At 45.7% G+C, this 19,592-nt stretch overlaps 1 protein-coding gene across 1 annotated transcript in view; it reads left to right on the forward strand.

Annotated features, from left to right (window-relative positions):
• LOC144497108 (antigen peptide transporter 2-like) overlaps positions 1-4,481 on the forward strand; it is a 58,050-nt gene extending 53,569 nt beyond the window's left edge. The window contains exons 9-11 of the mRNA XM_078217888.1: positions 2,819-2,978; positions 3,359-3,495; positions 4,104-4,481. Of these exons, the coding sequence (XP_078074014.1) occupies positions 2,819-2,978; positions 3,359-3,495; positions 4,104-4,319 (513 nt within the window). The 3' untranslated portion in view covers positions 4,320-4,481. The remainder of the gene's footprint in view (positions 1-2,818; positions 2,979-3,358; positions 3,496-4,103) is intronic.
• The last annotated feature ends 15,111 nt before the right edge of the window (positions 4,482-19,592 follow it).

Here is a 19,592-nt window from a genome sequence, read left to right on the forward strand (position 1 = left end):
AAGTCTAACTAACCATCTTCAGCTGCTTCATCAAGGGTCTCCCTCCATCAATATGTCAGAAGTGGGGATGTTCACCGATGATTGCACAATGTTCAGCAGTTTTTGTGACTCCTCAGATACCGAAGCAGACTGTGTTCAAATGCAGCAAGACCTGGACAATATCCAGGCTTGAGCTGACAAGTAGCCAGTAACATTCACACCACCCACGTGCCAGGCAATGACCATCTCCAACATGAGAGGATCTAATCATCGTCCCTTGACATTCAATGACATGAGCATCATGAATTCCCCGTTATCAACATCCTGGGGGTTACCATCAACTAGAAACTGAACTGAACTCGCCATATAAATACTGTGGTTACCAGAGCAGGCCAAAAGCTGGGAATCCTGTAGCGAGTAACTTATCTCCTAACTCCCCAAAGCCTATCCACCATCTACAAGACAGTGTCAAGATTGTGATGGAATACTCTTCATTCATCTGGGTGAGTGCAGCTCCAACAACACCCAAGAAGTTCAACACCATCCAAGACAAAGCAGCTCCACTTGTTTGGCACCACATCCACAAACATTCAATCTCTCCAACACCGATGAACAGTGGCAGCCGTGTGTACGGTGGAGCACGGATTCGTGAAGGGCAAGTCGTGCCTCACAAATTTGATAGAATTTTTTGAGGAGGTAACTAAGTGTGTTGATGAAGGTAGGGCAGTTGATGTCATATACATGGATTTTAGTAAGGCGTTTGATAAGGTCCCCCATGGTCGGCTTATGATGAAAGTGAGGAGGTGTGGGATAGAGGGAAAGTTGGCCGATTGGATAGGTAACTGTGGCTGTCTGACCGAAGACAGAGGGTGGTGGTCGATGGAAAATTTTCGGATTGGAGGCAGGTTGCTAGCGGTGTGCCGCAGGGATCAGTGCTTGGTCCTCTGCTCTTTGTGATTTTTATTAATGACTTAGAGGAGGGGGCTGAAGGGTGGATCAGTAAATTTGCTGATGACACCAAGATTGGTGGAGTAGTGGATGAGGTGGAGGGCTGTTGTAGGCTGCAAAGAGACATAGATAGGATGCAAAGCTGGGCTGAAAAATGGCAAATGGAGTTTAACCCTGATAAATGTGAGGTGATTCATTTTGGTAGGACAAATTTAAATGTGGATTACAGGGTCAAAGGTAGGGTTCTGAAGACTGTGGAGGAACAGAGAGATCTTGGGGTCCATATCCACAGATCTCTAAAGGTTGCCAGTCAAGTGGATAGAGCTGTGAAGAAGGCCTATAGTGTGTTAGCTTTTATTAACAGGGGGTTGGAGTTTAAGAGCCGTGGGGTTATGCTGCAACTGTACAGGACCTTGGTGAGACCACATTTGGAATATTGTGTGCAGTTCTGGTCACCTCACTATAAGAAGGATGTGGAAGCGCTGGAAAGAGTGCAGAGGAGATTTACCAGGATGCTGCCTGGTTTGGAGGGTAGGTCATATGAGGAAAGGTTGAGGGAGCTAGGGCTGTTCTCTCTGGAGCGGAGGAGGCTGAGGGGAGACTTAATAGAGGTGTATAAAATGATGAAGGGGATAGATAGAGTGAACGTTCAAAGACTATTTCCTCGGGTGGATGGAGCTATTACAAGGGGGCATAACTATAGGGTTCGTGGTGGGAGATACAGGACGGATATCAGAGGTAGGTTCTTTACGCAGAGAGTGGTTGGGGTGTGGAATGGACTGCCTGCAGTGATAGTGGAGTCAGACACTTTAGAAACATTTAAGCGGTTATTGGATAGGCACATGGAGCACACCAGGATGATAGGGAGTGGGATAGCTTGATCTTGGTTTCAGATAAAGCTCGGCACAACATCGTGGGCCGAAGGGCCTGTTCTGTGCTGTACTGTTCTATGTTCTATGTTCTACCATCTCCAAGGTGCACTTTAGTAACTCACCAAGGTTCTTTAGCCAGCACCTTACAAACCCACAACCATGACAATCTAGAAGGACAAAGGCAGCAGATACCTGTGAACACCACCACCTGGAGGTTCCCCTCCAAGTCCCTCACCATCCTGACTTGGAAATGTATTGCCATTCCCTCACTGTCACTGGATCAAAATCCTGGAACTCCCTCCCTAACAACAGTGTGGGTGTACCTACACCATATAGAATGCAGCGGTTCAAGAAGAAGTCTTTAAAGTCTTTACAGCTCACATTCCAATCATTATTCATGTAAATTGAGTTTGTGTCTTTGTGCCTTGTTTGTAATCAGAACTCCCACCCACCTGACGAAGGGACAGCCTGTTCCGAAAGCTAGTGGCTTTTGCTACCAAATAAACCTGTTGGATTTTAACCTGGTGTTGTGAGACTTCTTACTGTGTTTACCCCAGTCCAATGCCGGCATCTCCACATCATGACTACCTTCTCTAGACTGCCAGATGAGATGTGAAATGTCTGCTCACTCCGGTGGACTATTTTGATGAAGAGTCAGGGTGTTCTCCCTCACGTCCTGACAGATATTTTTCCCTCAAAGCAACATCACCCATCCCTAATTGCCCTTAATATCCCTCGGGCAAAATCAGCTTACATTAAAACACTGACTACACCTCACAAGGAGCTTCGTTGACCTTAACGTGCTTTGGGACATTTGAAATATATTGTTCCTTTCTGTCTATTCATTCCACCCCCCTCTCTCGCTCTCTCATACATTTTTAGCCCAGTGGAGAACAGTTTCCACAGCATTCATTATTCTCCCCTAATATGCTCACATTGGCACCATTCTGTAACCGTACTGTATTCTGTGAATCTGCTGGTGATTTTGAACTAAGCTGGTGTGTTTTTGTTCTTCCCAGTTGGGTCTAGTAGGCCAGGAGCCTGTGCTGTTTGCACTCTCTATCCAGGAGAATATCTGCTACGGCCTCCCGAAATGTCCATTGAGCTCCGTCATTGCAGCAGCTCAAAGAGCCAATGCCCATGTGTTCATCAAGAGACTGGAGCACGGATACGACACAGGTATCATTGCACACCATCGCATTAAGCCACCAACACCAAGAGTGACCCAGGTGGCACGAGGCGTGATCTCGGCATTGGGCTGGCCCCGAGAATGACCCCAGCCCCAAGAGTGACCCCGGCCCCTGAGAGTGAACCCCCAGTGACCACGGCATCGCGAGAACCGGACATTGTGACTTGTCACCCTCATAGTGACACTGAACACTCCTGACTCCACAGATACCAGTTGATCTGAGCAGCAGATCCACCACTGGTAACTCACTTCATGCCTAGCATTGCAGCCAGGGTCTTATCAGAACCCCCTCTTATCCCCCACCCTGGGTTGCATACTTCCACCATCAACAGTATTTGACCATCACTGAACCATGTATTGTTCTGTTCAGATGTAGGCGAGGCAGGTGGACAGCTCTCTGCCGGGGAGAAGCAGAGAATAGCCATCGCCCGGGCACTCATCCGACAGCCACAGATACTCGTGCTGGACGAGGCCACCAGTTCCCTGGACGTGGAGAGTGAGCACACGGTAAGCTGGTCCCTGATTACTGGAGTGCTTTATTACTGCTATAACAGGGCTTTAATACAGTTCTGCAGAGTGGAGATTGCTTGGGTTTATTATTGATGTAACAAAGTGTAACGCGGTGTAATAGAGAACCCGCAGGGGGAGTGCAGGTGGAGAAGACATGACCAGCATTGTCACAGATTGAGTTACACTGATCCAGTGTGTTTAATATGAAGTGGTCGGAATCCCTGGGGATGGGGAGAATCACTAGTTTGACCTCCCAGTGAAGTGATCGGAGAGTAAGAGTGGGTGGGAAGTAGTGCCCCCTCAATGGGCTGAGAGGGGTTAAAATTGCCCCTATTTGTGGTTAAATTATGGAATTGTGCTCCAGTGTCTCTGCCCACTGTGCTGAAACCATCATAGAATCATAGAAACCCTACAGTACAGAAAGAGGCCATTCGGCCCATCGAGTCTGCACCGACCACAATCCCACCCAGGCCCTACCCCCATATCCCTACATATTTTACCCACTAATCCCTCTAACCTACGCATCTCAGGACACGAAGGGGTAATTTTAGCATGGCCAATCAACCTAACCCGCACATCTTTGGACTATTCTGCTCTCTCCCCAGATCCAACAGGCCTTATCCAGGGACACCAGGCAAACCATTCTGGTGATTGCCCATCGGCTGAAGACTGTGGAAAAGGCGGATAAGATTATTGTGATTGACAATGGGAGGGTGGTGGAAGAGGGAAAACACGAGCAACTAATGGAGCAAAAAGGCTACTATTTCCGCCTGCTGCAGAAACTGTCTCATTGCGGAGAGCAGGACACTGCTGTGTTTTAATCACACTCTCCATACATCCTTTAGTTTACTGTTTGACTCATTTTTATTTTGCTTCTGTACATTTTGCACTGAGCGACTGCTGTCATATTCAACACTGTAAAGGTTTGAAATTAGGAGTTGAAAATTAAACTGCGTTTGAATTAAAGCACTTTGTATTTCCAATCTGCATTCCTATCTTTCTTGCTTGCCAAGATAAAAGTAATTTTCTCACGGTCTACACTTCACACTGTGGCGCACTGTGTCACATGACACATTTCAAATGAACTCACTACAGTGTGTGTCATAAACCAATTGTGATCCAGGAGCCAGTATTCAGTGAGCTTCACAGATGAGATCTCAATGTGTTATTAAGAAGCCAGCTGTTTTACCTACTTGGTTCTGATGATATGTGATGAGCCTGAAATGTTAACTTTGTTTCTCTGTCTATAGATGCCACATTACCTGCTGAGTATTTCCAACATTATCAGTTTTTATTTCAGCTCCACCCGCCCACCTGCTCCCATCCCCGGGCAGTTTAAGCAGCAAGTGCAGTGCTGAACCAAACAGTTGCGTGCATTTCATTCTAGCCAAAACACACACCACATTCAGGCGACAGTGGCATTGTGGTAATGTTATTAGGCCAGAGGCCCAAGCTAATGCTCTTGGAACATAGATTCAAACACATTACAGCAACTGGTGGAATTTCATAGAATACCTACAGTGCAGAAGGAAGACATTCAGCCCATTGAGCCTGCACCAACTCCAACAGAGCATCTTACCCAGAATCTGTCCCCGTAACCCAACATATTTAACCCGCCAATCCACCTATCCCACACGTCTTTGGACTGTGGGAGGAAACCAGAGCACCCGGAGGAAACCCACACACACACAGTGGCCCAACGCTGGAATGGAACCCGGGTCCCTGGTGCTGTGAGGCAGCAGTGCTAACCACTCTGCGACTGTGCTGCCTCCAATTTAAAATAAATTAATGAAAGCTGAAATATTGGAAGTCTCAGTAATGATAACCAGGACAAAATTATCATAGATTGTCATAAAAACCCATCTGGTTCACTCATGTCCTTTGGGGAAGGAAATCTGCTGTCCTTACCTGGTCTGGTCTACATGTGACTCCAGACCCACAGCAATGTGGTTGACTTTTTAAAAATATTTTTATTGAAGGTTTTTTTTTTACCAACAATACCACAAACTCTTAAGGATTGATACAGTACAACAAGGATTAACAAAGAATTACAGAATATAATTACACAGAGTAATTGGCAAAATTCAACTCCGAACATAAGAACTAGGAGCAGGAGTCGGCCATCTGGCCCCTCGGGCCTGCTCCACCATTTAATAAGTTCATGGCTGATCTTTTGTGGACTCAGCTCCACTTACCCGCCTGCTCACCATAACCCTTCCTTTACTGTTCAAAAATATATCTATCCTTGCCTTAAAACCATTCAATGAGGTCGCCTCAACTGTTTCACTGGGCAGGGAGTTCCACAGATTCACAACCCTTTGTGTGAAGAAGTTCCTCCTCAACTCGGGTCTAAACCTGTTCCTCCTTATTTTGAGGCCATGCCCCCTAGTTTTAGTTTCACCTGCCAGTGGAAACAACTTCCCTGCTTCTATCTTATCTATTCCCTTCATAATCTTATGTTTCTCCCCTCATTCTTCTAAATTCCAGTGAGTATAGCCCCAGTCTACTCAATCTCTCCTCATAAGCCAACCCTCTCAACTCTGGAATCAACCTCGTGAATCTCCTCTGTACCCTCTCCAGTGCCAGTATATCCTTTCCTCAAGGAAGGAGACCAAAACTGTACAAAGTACTCCAGGTGTGGCCCCACCAACACCTTATACAGCTGCAACATAACCTCGCTGTTTTTAAACTCCATCCCTCCAGCAATGAAGGACAAAATTCAATTTGCCTTAATTACCTGCTGCACCTGCAAACCAACTTTTTGTGATTCATGCACAAGGACACCCAGGTCCCTCTGCACAGCAGCACGCTGCAATTTTTTACCATGTAAATAAGTCAATTTTGCTGTTATTCCTACCAAAATGGATGACCTCACGTTTACCAACATTGTACTCCATCTGCCAGACCCTCGCCCACTCACTTAGATTATCTATATCCCTTTGCAGACTTTCAGCATCCTCTGCACACTTTGCTCTGCCACTCATCTTAGTGTCATCTGTGAATTTTGACACACAACACTTGGTCCCCAACTCCAAATCATCTATATAAATTGTAAACAATTGCGGTCCCAACACTGATCCCTGAGGCACACCACTAGTCACTGATTGCCAACCAGAAAAACACCCATTTACCCCCACTCTTTGTTTTCTGTTAGTTAACCAATCCTCTATCCATGCTAATACATTACCCGTAACACCGTGCACCTTTATCTTATGCAGCCATCTTTGGTGCGGCACCTTGTCAAATGCCTTCGGAAATCCAGATGCACCACATCCACAGGTTCCCCATTGTCCACTGCGCATGTAATGTTTCCAAAGAATTCCACCAAATTAGTCAAACATGACCTGCCCTTCGTGAATCCATGCTGCGTCTTCCCAGTGGAACAATTGATATCCAAATGTCTCGCTATTTCTTCCTTGATGATGGATTCAAGCATTTTCCCTACTACAGAAGTTAAGCTAACCAGCCTATAGTTACCCGCCTTTTGTCTACCTCCTCTTTTAAATAGTGGCGTCACATTTGCTGTTTTCCAATCTGTGGGAACCACCCCAGAGTCCAGTGAATTTTGATAAATTACCACGAGTGCATTTGCTATTTCCCCCGCCATCTCTTTTAGTACTCTGGGATGCATTCCATCAGGGCCAGGAGACTTGTCTACTTTTAGCCCCATTAACTTGCCAAACACCATGTCTTTAGTGATAATAGTTTTTAGGTTCTCACCTGCCATAGTCGCCTTGTCGTCAATTTTTGGCATGTTATTTGTGTCTTCCACTGTGAAGACCGACACAAAATACCTGTTCAATGTCTCAGCCATTTTCTCATTTCCAGTTATTACATCCCCCGTCTCATCCTCTAAAGGACCAAGGTTTACTTTAGCCATTCTTTTTTGTTTCATATATTTGTAGAAACTTTTGCTATCTGTTTTTATATTTTGAGCTAGTTTACTCTCATAATCCATCTTACTTTTCTTTATAGTTTTTTTCGTGGCTTTCTGTTGACCTTTAAAAATTTCCCAATCCTCTCATTTCCCACTAATCTTTGCCACTTTGTATGCATTTTCTTTCAATTTGATACCCTCCTTTATTTCCTTAGATATCCATGGCTAATTATCTCTTTTTCTACAGTCCTTCCTTATCACTGGTATTTACTTTTGCTGAGCACTGTGAAAGATCACTTTGAAAGTCCTCCACTGTTCCTCAATTTTCCCACCATAAAGTGTTTGCTCTCAGTCTACCATAGCCAACGCCTCCCTCATCCCATTGTTGTCTCCTTTGTTTAAGCACAAGATACTGGTGTTGGATTTTACCTTCTCACGCTCCATCTGTATTTTAAATTCAACCATACTGTGATCGCTTCTTCCGAGAGGATCCCTAACTGTAAGATCATTGATTAGTCCTGTCTCATTACATAGGACCATAGGATAGCTAGCTCCCTCGTAGGCTCCATTATATACTGTTCAAGGAAGCTATCGTGGATACATTCTATGAGCTCCTCCTCAAGGCTGCCTTGACCTACCTGGTTTGACCAATTGACGTGTAGATTCAAATCCCCCATGATAATTGCTGTACCAGTTTTACATGCATCAGTTATTTCTTTGTTTATTTCTCACCCCACTCTGATGTTATTATTTGTCGGCCTATAGATTACGTCTATCAGTGACTTTTTCTCATTATTTCTAATTTCCACCCAAATGGATTTAATCCTCTTTTCCATAGAACCTACATCATCTCTCACTACTGCCCTGATGTCATCCTTAAATATCACAGCTACACCACCTCCCTTACCTTCCTGTCTGTCCCTCTGAACTTTCTGATACCTCTGGATATTTAACTCCCAGCCATGACCATCCTGCAACCATGTCTCTGTAATGGCCACCAAATCATACTCATTTGCGATGATTTGTGCCGTCAACTCATTTACCTTGTTTCGAATGCTATGAGAATTCAGATAAAGTGCCCTTCTGCTAGTTCTCGTACCTTCTTTTTGAATTCTAACACTTCCATTAACAACATCTCCTGAGTTCTCCTTCCTTTTAACTTTTTTCCTGATTTTTGATGTAGTTGGAACCTTCTCCCCACATGCTAACCTGCTGCTTTGCTTTCCATTAACCCTTATATTTCCTGTAGTTTTACTCTTCCCTTCCCCCCCAAATTGCTAGTTTAAAGTCCTTGTGACCACCCTATTTATCCATTTCACCAGAACACTGGTCCCAGATCGGTTCTGGTGAAGACAGTCCCAACGGTACAGATCCCTCCTGTTCCAATGCTGATGCCAATGCCCCATGAAATGGAACCTCTCTTTCCCATACCATTCCGTTAGCCACGTGTTAACTTCCCTAATTTGCTCAACCCTCTGCCAATTTCCATGTGACTCGGGTAGTAATCCAGAAATTATAACCCTTGAGGACCTGTTCTTTAATTTAGTTCCTAGTGCTTGATAGTCACCAAACAGGTCCTCCTAGTCTTGCCTATGTTGTTTCTCCCAACGTGGACCAGAACAACTGGATCCTCCCCCTCCCACTCCAATATGCTTTGAAGCTGGTCAGAGATGTCCCTCACCCTGGCACTGGGCAGGCAACATACTATGCGGTATGTTACAGGATTGCCCCAATCAATATGAAAAAGCACAATTTGGGATCAACACAAGGATATAATTACAGGGTTAATTCCAGGATTAACAAGGAGTTGCAGATCACAATTTCAAATTAATGCCTTTCACAGATTCTAAAAAAGCCAAAGTCGCAGCAGGATTGTTGAACGTAATAACAGACCCTTCGAGAGTGACCCTCAGGACAGTAGGATCATAGAATCCATAGAAGGAAGCTGTTCGGCCCATCGAGTCTGCACTGACCACAATCCCACCCAGGCCCTATTCCCGCAACCCCGCACATTTACCCTGCTAACCTGATAGTCGGGACAATTTACCATGGCCAAACAACCTAACCTGCATATCTTTGGACTTAGGTAGGAAACTGGAGCACCCGGAGGAAACCCATGCAGACACGAGAAGAATGTGCAAACTCCACACAGTCACCCGAGGCCGAAATTGAACCCAGGTTCTTGCGCTGTGAGGCAGCAGTGCTAACCACTGTAGCACCGTGCCGCCCCAATCACTGTGCCACAGTGCTGTGCGTTGCAGGCCGTACTGGATTCCAAAAGTGTTTAGACAAATTGGCTGTGGACATTGGTTGTCCCTGCGCCTCAAGGATAGGATACGATGTGTTCCTTCGAACTTGATCCGCCCTGCCTTCGTGTCGCGGTTAAGGGAATGTGGCAGCCAGCATTTGAAAATAAATTTAACCGGGGGTTTACCCTCAGCTCCCTCTGCAAAACCAATCCCGCAGATATTCTTCTTCCAGCCCTGATTTTCCAGATCCATCAGCAAATTTGACAGACAATGCAGCTGATTCTCTAAGGATTGCAGCTGAGCCTCGATTAAAGAAGCAGCACTTTTGGCATTAAGGATTCTATTTCCTGCTCACTGAGCCTCTTGCCAGTATTCTGCAGTTCATCCGAATGAGCATTAATGTCAAAACACTGAGTTTGTCACCTATAACTTTGATAATGTTTGCTGTCATCTCCTCCAACGCCTTCTAGAGCACGAGACCCAGTGCCTGCTTCCCAACCAGGTTGCGATGCTGAAGGCGCAGCTCCATTCCACATACCCACAGCTGCCCCTTTTTATCGAGGATTTTCTTAACACTCCTCTGCATTTTGTCATAAAAACTTCACTAAAAATGTTCCAAGGACATAGCACTGAGTATACACTCCAGGATAAATCAATTATGAGCGTGCATCAAGATGAAAGGATTAGAAAATGAGCAACACCATAGTTCACAGAAACACGATATTCCTGTGCTCGCATCACGTGACCCTTGTGGTTGACTTTTAACTGCCCTCTGAAATGGCCGAGCAAGCCACTGACTCCAAAGGCAACTAGGGATGGGCAACAAATGCTGGCCCAGCCACTGACGCCCACATCCCATGAATGAATAAATAAAACCATCTCACCATCCTCTCCAAACTTCTCCCTCCAATGAAACAGGTTTCTTCCCTTTATCCTGATGAGCTGATTTCTCCTTGGCATACAGGAGGCTGAGATGTTCAAGTTGTATTGGACCTGGAAAGAATGGATTGGAAGGGCCTCTTTACTTTAGCAGAGAAGTCAGTGTCTCGGGAACATTGATTTAAAGTGATTGGTAAGAAGATGAGAAGGGACATGAAGGGAAATGTTTTCACACAGAGAGTAGCAAAGCTCTGGAACTCACTCCCTAAAATGGTAGTAGAGGCAGGAACATTCAACTCATTTAAAAGGTGTCTGGATTTGCGCTTCAGGTGCTGTAACCTGCAGGACAATGGAGCACATGCTGGAAAGTGGGATTAGGTTTTTCAGCTGGAGCAGACAAGATGGGCCAAGTGGCCTCTTTCTGTGCTCTAAACTTGCTATGATTCTATGACTTATTATAGAACATAGAACATAGAACAGTACAGCACAGAACAGGCCCTTCGGCCCATGATGTTGTGCCGAGCTTTATCTGAAACCAAGATCAAGCGATCCCACTCCCTATCATCCTGGTGTGCTCCATGTGCCTATCCAATAACCGCTTAAATGTTCCTAAAGTGTCAGACTCCACTATCACTGCAGGCAGTCCATTCCACACCCCAACCACTCTCTGAGTAAAGAACCTGCCTTGGACATCCTTCCAATATCTCCCACCATGCCCCCTTGTAATAGCTCCATCCACCCGAGGAAATAGTCATAGTCATAGTCATAGAGGTTTACAGCATGGAAACAGGCCCTTCGGCCCAACTTGTCCATGCCGCCCTTTTTTTTTAAACCCCTAAGCTAATCCCAATTGCCCGCATTTGGCCCATATCCCTCTATACCCATCTTACTCATGTAACTGTCTAAACGCTTTTTAAAAGACAAAATTGTACCCACCCTCTACTACTTCCTCTGGCAGCTTGTTCCAGACACTCACCACCCTCTGAGTGAAAAAATTGCCCCTCTGGACACTTTTGTATCTCTCCCCTCTCACCTTAAACCTATGCCCTCTCGTTTTAGACTCCCCTACCTTTGGGAAAAGATATTCACTATCTACGTTGTCTATGCCCCTCATTATTTTATAGACCTCTATAAGATCATCCCTCAGCTTCCTACGCTCGAGAGAAAAAAGTCCCAGTCTATCCAGCTTCTCCTTATAACTCAAACCATCAAGTCCCGGTAGCATTCTAGTAAATCTTTTCTGCACTCTTTCTAGTTTAATAATATCCTTTCTATAACAGGGTGACCAGAACTGGACACAGCATTCCAAATGTGGCCCTACCAATGTCTTGTACAATTTCAACAAGACGTCCTAACTCCTGTATTCAATGTTCTGACCGATGAAACCAAGCATGCTGAATGCCTTCTTCACCACTCTGTCCACCTGTGACTCCACTTTCAAGGAGCTATGGACATGTACCCCTAGATCTCTTTGTTCTGTAACTCTCCCCAACGCCCTACCATTAACTGAGTAAGTCCTGCCCTGGTTCAATCGACCAAAATGCATCACCTCGCATTTATCTAAATTAAACTCCATCTGCCATTCGTCAATCCACTGGCCCAATTGATCAAGATCCCATTGCAATCGGGGATAACTTTCTTCACTGTCCACTATGCCACCAATCTTGGTGTCATCTGTAAACTTACTAATCATGCCTCCTATATTCTAATCCAAATCATTAATATAAATGACAAATAACGGTGGACCCAGCACTCAACCCTGAGGCACACCGCTGGTCACAGGCCTCCAGTTTGAAAAACAACCCTCCACAACCATCCTCTAAAAACAACCATCTACAACCAAAGAAATAGTCTTTGAACGTTCACTCTATCCATTCCCTTCATCATTTTATAAACCTCTATTAAGTCTCCCCTCAGCCTCCTCCGCTCCAGAGAGAACAGCCCTAGCTCCCTCAACCTTTCCTCATAAGACCTACCCTCCAAACCAGGCAGCATCCTGGTAAATCTCCTTTGCACTCTTTCCAGCGCTTCCACATCCTTCTTATAGTGAGGTGACCAGAACTGCACACAATATTCCAAATGTGGTCTACCAAGGTCCTGTACAGTTGCAGCATAACCCCACGGCTCTTAATAAAAGCTAACACACTAGAGGCCTTCTTCACAGCTCTATCCACTTGAGTGGCAACCTTCAGAGATCTGTGGATATGGACCCCAAGATCTCTCTGTTCCTCCACAGTCTTCAGAACCCTACCTTTGACCCTGTAATCCACATTTAAATTTGTCCTACCAAAATGAATCACCTCACATTTATCAGGGTTAAACTCCATCTGCCATTTTTCAGCCCAGCTTTGCATCCTATCTATGTCTCTTTGCAGTCTACAACAGCCCTCCACCTCATCCACTACTCCACCAATCTTGGTGTCATCAGCAAATTTACTGATCCACCCTTCAGCCCCCTCCTCTAAGTCATTAATAAAAATCACAAATAGCAGATGACCAAGCACTGATCCCTGTGGCACTCCGCTAGCAACCTGCCTCCAATCCGAAAATTTTCCATCCACCACCATCCTCTGTCTTTGATCAGATAGCCAGTTACCTATCCAATCGGCCAACTTTCCCTCTATCCCACACCTCCTTACTTTCATCATAAGCCGACCATGGGGGACCTTATCAAACACTTTACTAAAATCCATGTATATGACATCAACTGCCCTACCTTCATCAACACACTTAGTTACCTCCTCAAAAAAATCTATCAAATTTGTGAGGCACGACTTGTCCTTCACGAATCCGTGGTGACTATCCCAGATTAATCCACATCTTTCTAAATGGTCGTAAATCCCATCCCTAAGGACCTTTTCCATCAACTTACCAACCACCGAAGTAAGACTAACCGGCCTATAATTACCAGGATCATTTCTATTCCCTTTCTTAAACAGAGGAACAACATGCGCCACTCTCCAGTTCTCTGGCACCATCCCTGTGGACAGTGAGGACCCAAAGATCAAAGCCAAAGGCTCTGTAATCTCATCCCTTGCCTCCCAAAGAATCCTAGGATATATTTAATCAGGGTCAGGGGACTTATCGACCTTCAGTTTATTCAAAACTGCTAGTACATCCTCCCTCCGAACATCTACTTCCTCCAGCCTATTAGCCTGTACCACCTTCTCTTCCTCAAAAACATGGCCCCTCTCCTTGGTGAACACTGAAGAAAAGTATTCATTCATCAACTCTCCTATCTCTACTGACTCCACACAAGTTCCTCTACTGTCCTTGACCGGCCCTAACCTCACCCTGGTCATTCTTTTATTCCTCACATAAGAAAAGTTATCAAAAGTTATACTCTTAAGCATTGGTCACTCTCATCTTTTAACAAGTTATCACACACACAGATCTCTCAAAACTTTGCTGTCACTCCTCTCTCACTTTCTGCTCCATGTTCCCCCTGCCCCTCTGAGATATTAAAGAGTTAATGTCCACTGTAGAGGGCAAGGTGAACTATTGGGCTTGCAAGAACGGCAGAGAAACAGCTCATGGGAGCAAACTGACAAAACAGGTTAACATGATGTGGAGATGCTGGTGTTGGACTGGGGTAAACACAGTAAGAAGTTTAACAACACCAGGTTAAAGTCCAACAGGTTTATTTGGTAGCACAAGCCACAAGCTTTCGGAGCTCTAAGCCCCTTCTTCAGGTGAGTGGGAATTCTGTTCACAAACAGGGCATATAAAGACACAAACTCATTTTACAGAATAATGGTTGGAATGTGAATACTTACAGCTAATCAAGTCGTAAAGGTACAAACAATGTGAGTGAAGAGAGCATTAAGACAGGTTAAAGAGATGTGTATTGTCTCCAGACAGGACAGCCAGTGAGAGTCTGCAAGCCCAGGCAAGCTGTGGGGATTACAGATAGTGTGACATGAACCCAATATCCCGGTTGAGGCCGTCCTCATGTGTGCGGAACTTGGCTATCAGTCTCTGCTCAGCGACTCTGCACCATCGTGTGTCGTGAAGGCCACCTTGGAGAACGCTTACCCGAATATCAGAGGCCGAATGCCCGTGACCGCTGAAGTGCTCCCCAACAGGAAGAGAACAGTCTTGCTTGGTGATTGTCGAGCGGTGTTCATTCATCCATTCACCTAAACAGGTTAAGCACAGGCTCCTGCTTGCTGAGCCCGGCTGGGGTGCGAGTCTAGCTGAGTACGTGATAATGTTCTCTTTTGCGCTAACAAATGGCGTATCCTAAAGACATTATGCTTATGTTCTGATGGGTGGGGGTTGTAAGTAGTAAATGCCTATTTTAATAGGATGTTCTTTCTTATGCAGCAATTCTGATGCAGCAATTCTGATGCAGCAAATACAAGGCTATCTAAGAGGAAGGGCATTCTGGGGGAGGATGACCTCAGTGGGCCTGGAGGTCTGGAGTGCATCTGCTTCAATGCAAGGAGCGTCACGGGCAAGACAGATAAGCTTAGAGCCTTAATGCTTGCGCGGAACTTGGATGTGGTTGCAGTGACGGAGACTTGGTTAAAAGAAGGACAGGACTGGCAGCTGAATATTCTGGGGGAAAGTGTTTTAGGCGAGACAGAGGAGGGGCGAGGAGAGGTGGGGGAGTAGCAATGCTGGTTAGGGAGCATATTACAGCGGTACAGAGGGTGGACAATATGGAAGGGTCAGGTAACGAGTCACTATGAGTGGAGCTCAGAAACAGGAAGGGCGCAGTCACTATGCTGGGGGTATACTACAGGCCTCCCAACAGCCCATGGGAAGTTGAGGAACGGATATGTAAGGAGATTCTGGACAGGTGCAGAAAAAATAAGGTTGTTGTAGTGGGAGATTTTAATTTCCCTTGTATAGACTGGAAATCACTTCGGGCTGGGGGCCTGCACGGGGAAGAATTTATAAAAAGCGTAGAGGAAGGTTCTTTGGAACAATATGTTGACAGTCCAACTAGAGAGGGGGCTATACGGGACCTAGTACTGGGGAATGAGCCCGGTCAGGTCATCAAAGTTGCAGTAGGGGAACATGTGGCAAATAGTGACCACAATTCTGTAAACTTTAGGATAGTAATGGAAAAAGATGAGTTTTGTACTATGGGTAAGGTACTGAATTGGGGGAACGCTAACTACAGCCGGATTAGGCAGGATTTGGTGGCTGTTGATTGGGAGAGGCTGTTCGAGGGTAAATCCACATCTGGCATGTGGGAGTCTTTTAAGGAGCAGTTGATAGGACTGCAGGACAGGCATGTGCCCTTAAAGAGGAAGGATAGGAAAGGTAGGATTCAAGAGCCGTGGATAACCAGTGAAATTGTGGGTCTAATCAAAAAGAAAAAAGAGACATACATGAGGTCCAGGCAGCTAAAAACAGTTGGAGCACTGGAGGAATACAGAGAAAGTAGAAAAGAACTCAAACAGGGAGTTAGAAGGGCAAAAAGGGGTCATGAAATGTCCTTGGCAGACAGGATTAAGGAAAATCCTAAGGCATTTTATACATACGTTAGGTACAAGAAGGTTTTTAGGGAACGAATCTGACCTCTCAGGGACAAAGGAGGGGAATTATGTTTAGAACCAAAGGAAGTAGGAGAGACCCTAAACGAATACTTTGCATCAGTATTCACAAAGGAGAGGGACATGTTGACTGGTAGTGTCTCAGAGAGATGTGTTGACCCGTTAGGAAAAATCTCAATTACAAGGGAAGAAGTGTTAGGTTTTTTTAGGAAACATTAAGACAGACAAATCCCCAGGGCCAGATAACATCTATCCTAGACTCCTCAGGGAGGCAAGAGATGAAATTGCTGGGCCTCTAACAGAAATCTTTGTCTCTTCACTGGACACAGGTGAGGTCCCAGTGGATTGGAGGATAGCAAATGTGGTCCCGTTATTTAAGAAGGGTAGCAAGGATAGCCCGGGTAATTATAGGCCGGTGAGCTTGACGTCCGTGGTAGGGAAGTTGTTGGAGAAGATTCTTAGAGATAGGATATATGCGCATTTAGAACTGAATAATCTCATTAGCGATAGACAGCATGGTTTTGTACGAGGGAAGTCATGCCTCAAAAATTTGGTTGAGATTTTTGAGGAGGTGACAAAAATGATTGACGGGGGAAGGGCCATGGATGTCGTCTATATGGATTTTAGTAAAGCGTTTGACAAGGTCCCTCATGGCATGCAAAAGGTTAAATCTCATGGGATAAAAGGTGAGCTTGCTAGATGGGTGGAGAACTGGCATAGCCAAAGAAGACAGAGGGTATCAGTGGAGGGGTCTTTTTCCGGTTGGAGGTCTGTGACTAGTGGTGTTCTGCAGGGCTCTGTACTGGGACCTCTGCTGTTTGTGATATATATAAATGATTTGGAGGAAGATGTAGCTGGTGTTTTCAGTAAGTTTGCAGACGACACGAAGATTGCTGGAGTTACGGATGGTGATGAACATTGTCAGAGAATACAGCAGGATATAGATAGGCTGGAACATTGGGCGGAGAAATGGCAGATGGAATTTAATCCAGATAAATGCGATGTGATGCATTTCGGTAGATCTAATGTAAGGGGGAGCTATACAATAAATGGCAGAACCATCAGGAGTATAGACACACAGAGGGACCTGGGTGTACAAGTCCACAGATCCTTAAAGGTGGCAACACAGGTGGAGAGGGTGGTGAAGAAGGCATATGGCATGCTTGCCTTTATTGGACGGGGCATAGAATATAAAGGTTGGCATACGATGTTGCAGCTGTATAGAACGTTGGTTAGGCCACATTTGGAACTGCGTCCAGTTCTGGTCGCCACACTACCAGAAGGACGTGGAGGCTTTGGAGAGAGTGCAGAGAAGGTTTACCAGGATGTTGCCTGGTATGGAGGGTCTTAGCTATAAGGAGAGATTGGGTAAACTGGGGTTGTTCTCTCTGGAAAGATGGAGGATGAGGGCGACCTAATAGAGGTGTATAAAATTATGAAGGGCATAGATAGAGTGAACAGTGGGAAGCTTTCTCCCAGGTCGGAGGTTACGAACACAAGGGGTCCTCCACCGGGTTCCAGCAACATCTACCAAGAAGTGGGAAGCGGAAGATCTGGTGTCAAGGAGTGGTAAACCCGAACACTACATTAGTGTTTCCCTCCCTCCTCCTCTGACCAAAAAAAAAAGTCCACTGTGAGAAGGTAAAAGTGAAGATAAGAGTTATAAATTTTCTCAAATATTTATGAAATTGGGTTAATGATTGTGGCATAAGTGCTGCACGTGTGAGATGTGGAGGGATCCGTGACGCTTCCAGCATCTCAGAATGACTACGTCTGCAGGAAGTGGACCCAATTGTAGCTTCTACAGATGGAGCAGAGTGGATCACTTAGGAGCATGAAGGGGCGCAGTTGGATCACAGATGGAGCATTAGAGACATGGTCGCACTGAAGGTGCAGGCAGATAGATGGGTGACAACTAGAAGGACAGGCAGCCAGTGCAGGAATCCCCTGTGGTCATCCCCCTCTCTAGCAAGTATACCGTTTTGGATACTGTTGGGGGAGATGGGCTATCAGGGGATAACAGCAGCAGCAGCCAGAGCAGTGGCACCATGGCTGGCTCTGTTATTAAGCAGGGAGGGACAAAGAGGACTCGAGCAATAGTTATAGAGGACTCTATAGTGAGGGGTGCAGATAGGCGCTTCTGGGGATGTGAAAGAGACTCCAGGATGGTATGCTGCCTCCCTGGTGCCAGGGTCCAGGATGTCTCTGAACGGACAGAAAGCATTCTGAAGGGAGAGGGTGAACAGCCAGAGATTGTGGTACATATTGGTACGAATGACATAAGTAGGAGCTGCAGCAGCAGTTTAGGGCGTTAGGTAGAAAGTTAAAAAGCAGGATCTCGAGGGTTGTAATCTCAGGATTATTCCCTGTGTCACGTGCTAGTGAGGCTAGGAATAGGAAGATAATGCAGCTCAACACGTGGCTAAACAGCTGGTGTAGGAGGGAGGGTTTCAGATATCTGGACCATTGGGGTCTCTTCCGGGCAGATGGGACCTGTAGAAGAAGGATGGGTTGCCTCTAAACTGGAAGGGCATAAATATTCTGGCTGGGAGGTTTGCTAGTGTCACACAGGAGGATTTAAACTAGTTTGGCAGGGGGATGGGAACCAAAGCAAAGGGGAATTAGCTGAAGGGGAACCAGAGAGTAGGGCCAGTAAGACTCAGAGAAACAGCAGGCAGAATGGGATTGCTAATCAAAGAGGGTCTGGTGGACTGAAGTGCATTTGTTTCAATGCGAGAAGTTTAACAGGTAAGGCAGATGAACTTAGAGCTTGGATTAGTACGAGGAACTATGATGTTGTTGCCATTACAGAGAGTTGGTTAAAGGAAGGACAGGATTGGCAGCTTAACATTCCAGGATACAGATGTTTTCAGGCGGGATAAAGGGGGATGTAAAAGGGGTGGGGGAGTTGCACTACTGGTTAAAGAGAATATCACAGCTGTACTCCGGGAGGACACCTCGGAGGGCTCATACAGCGAGGCAATATGGGTAGAGCTCAGGAATAGGAAGGGTGGAGTCACAATGTTGGAGATTTACTATAGGCCACCCAACTGCCAGTGGGAGATAGAGGAACAGATATGTAGGCAGATTTTGGCAAGGTGTAAAAGTAACAGGGTTGTTGTGGTGGGAGATTTTAACTTCCTCTATATTGACTGGGACTCATTTAATGCTAGTGGCGTGGATGGGGCAGAGTTTGTAAAGAGCATCCAGGAGGGCTTCTTGAAACAGTATGTAGATAGTCCAACTATGGAATGGGCCATACTGGACCTGGTATTGGGGAATGAACCTGGCTAGGTGGTCAATGTTTCAGTAGGGGAGCAGTTCGGGAACAGTGACCACAATTCAGTAAGCTTTAAGGTATTGATGGATAAAGATACGTGTAGTCCTCAAGTTAAGGTGCTAAACTGGAGGAAGGCTAATTGCAACAACATTAGGCAGGAACTGAAGAATGTAGATTGGGGGCAGATGTTTGAGGGCAAATCAACATCTGGCAGGCTTTCAAGTGTAAGTTGATAGGGATTCAGGACCGGCACATTCCTGAAAGGATGAAGGATAAGTATGGCAAGTTTTGGGAACCTTGGA

This window comes from Mustelus asterias, chromosome 8 (assembly GCF_964213995.1).
Source record: "Mustelus asterias chromosome 8, sMusAst1.hap1.1, whole genome shotgun sequence".
Lineage (NCBI taxonomy): Eukaryota > Metazoa > Chordata > Chondrichthyes > Carcharhiniformes > Triakidae > Mustelus > Mustelus asterias.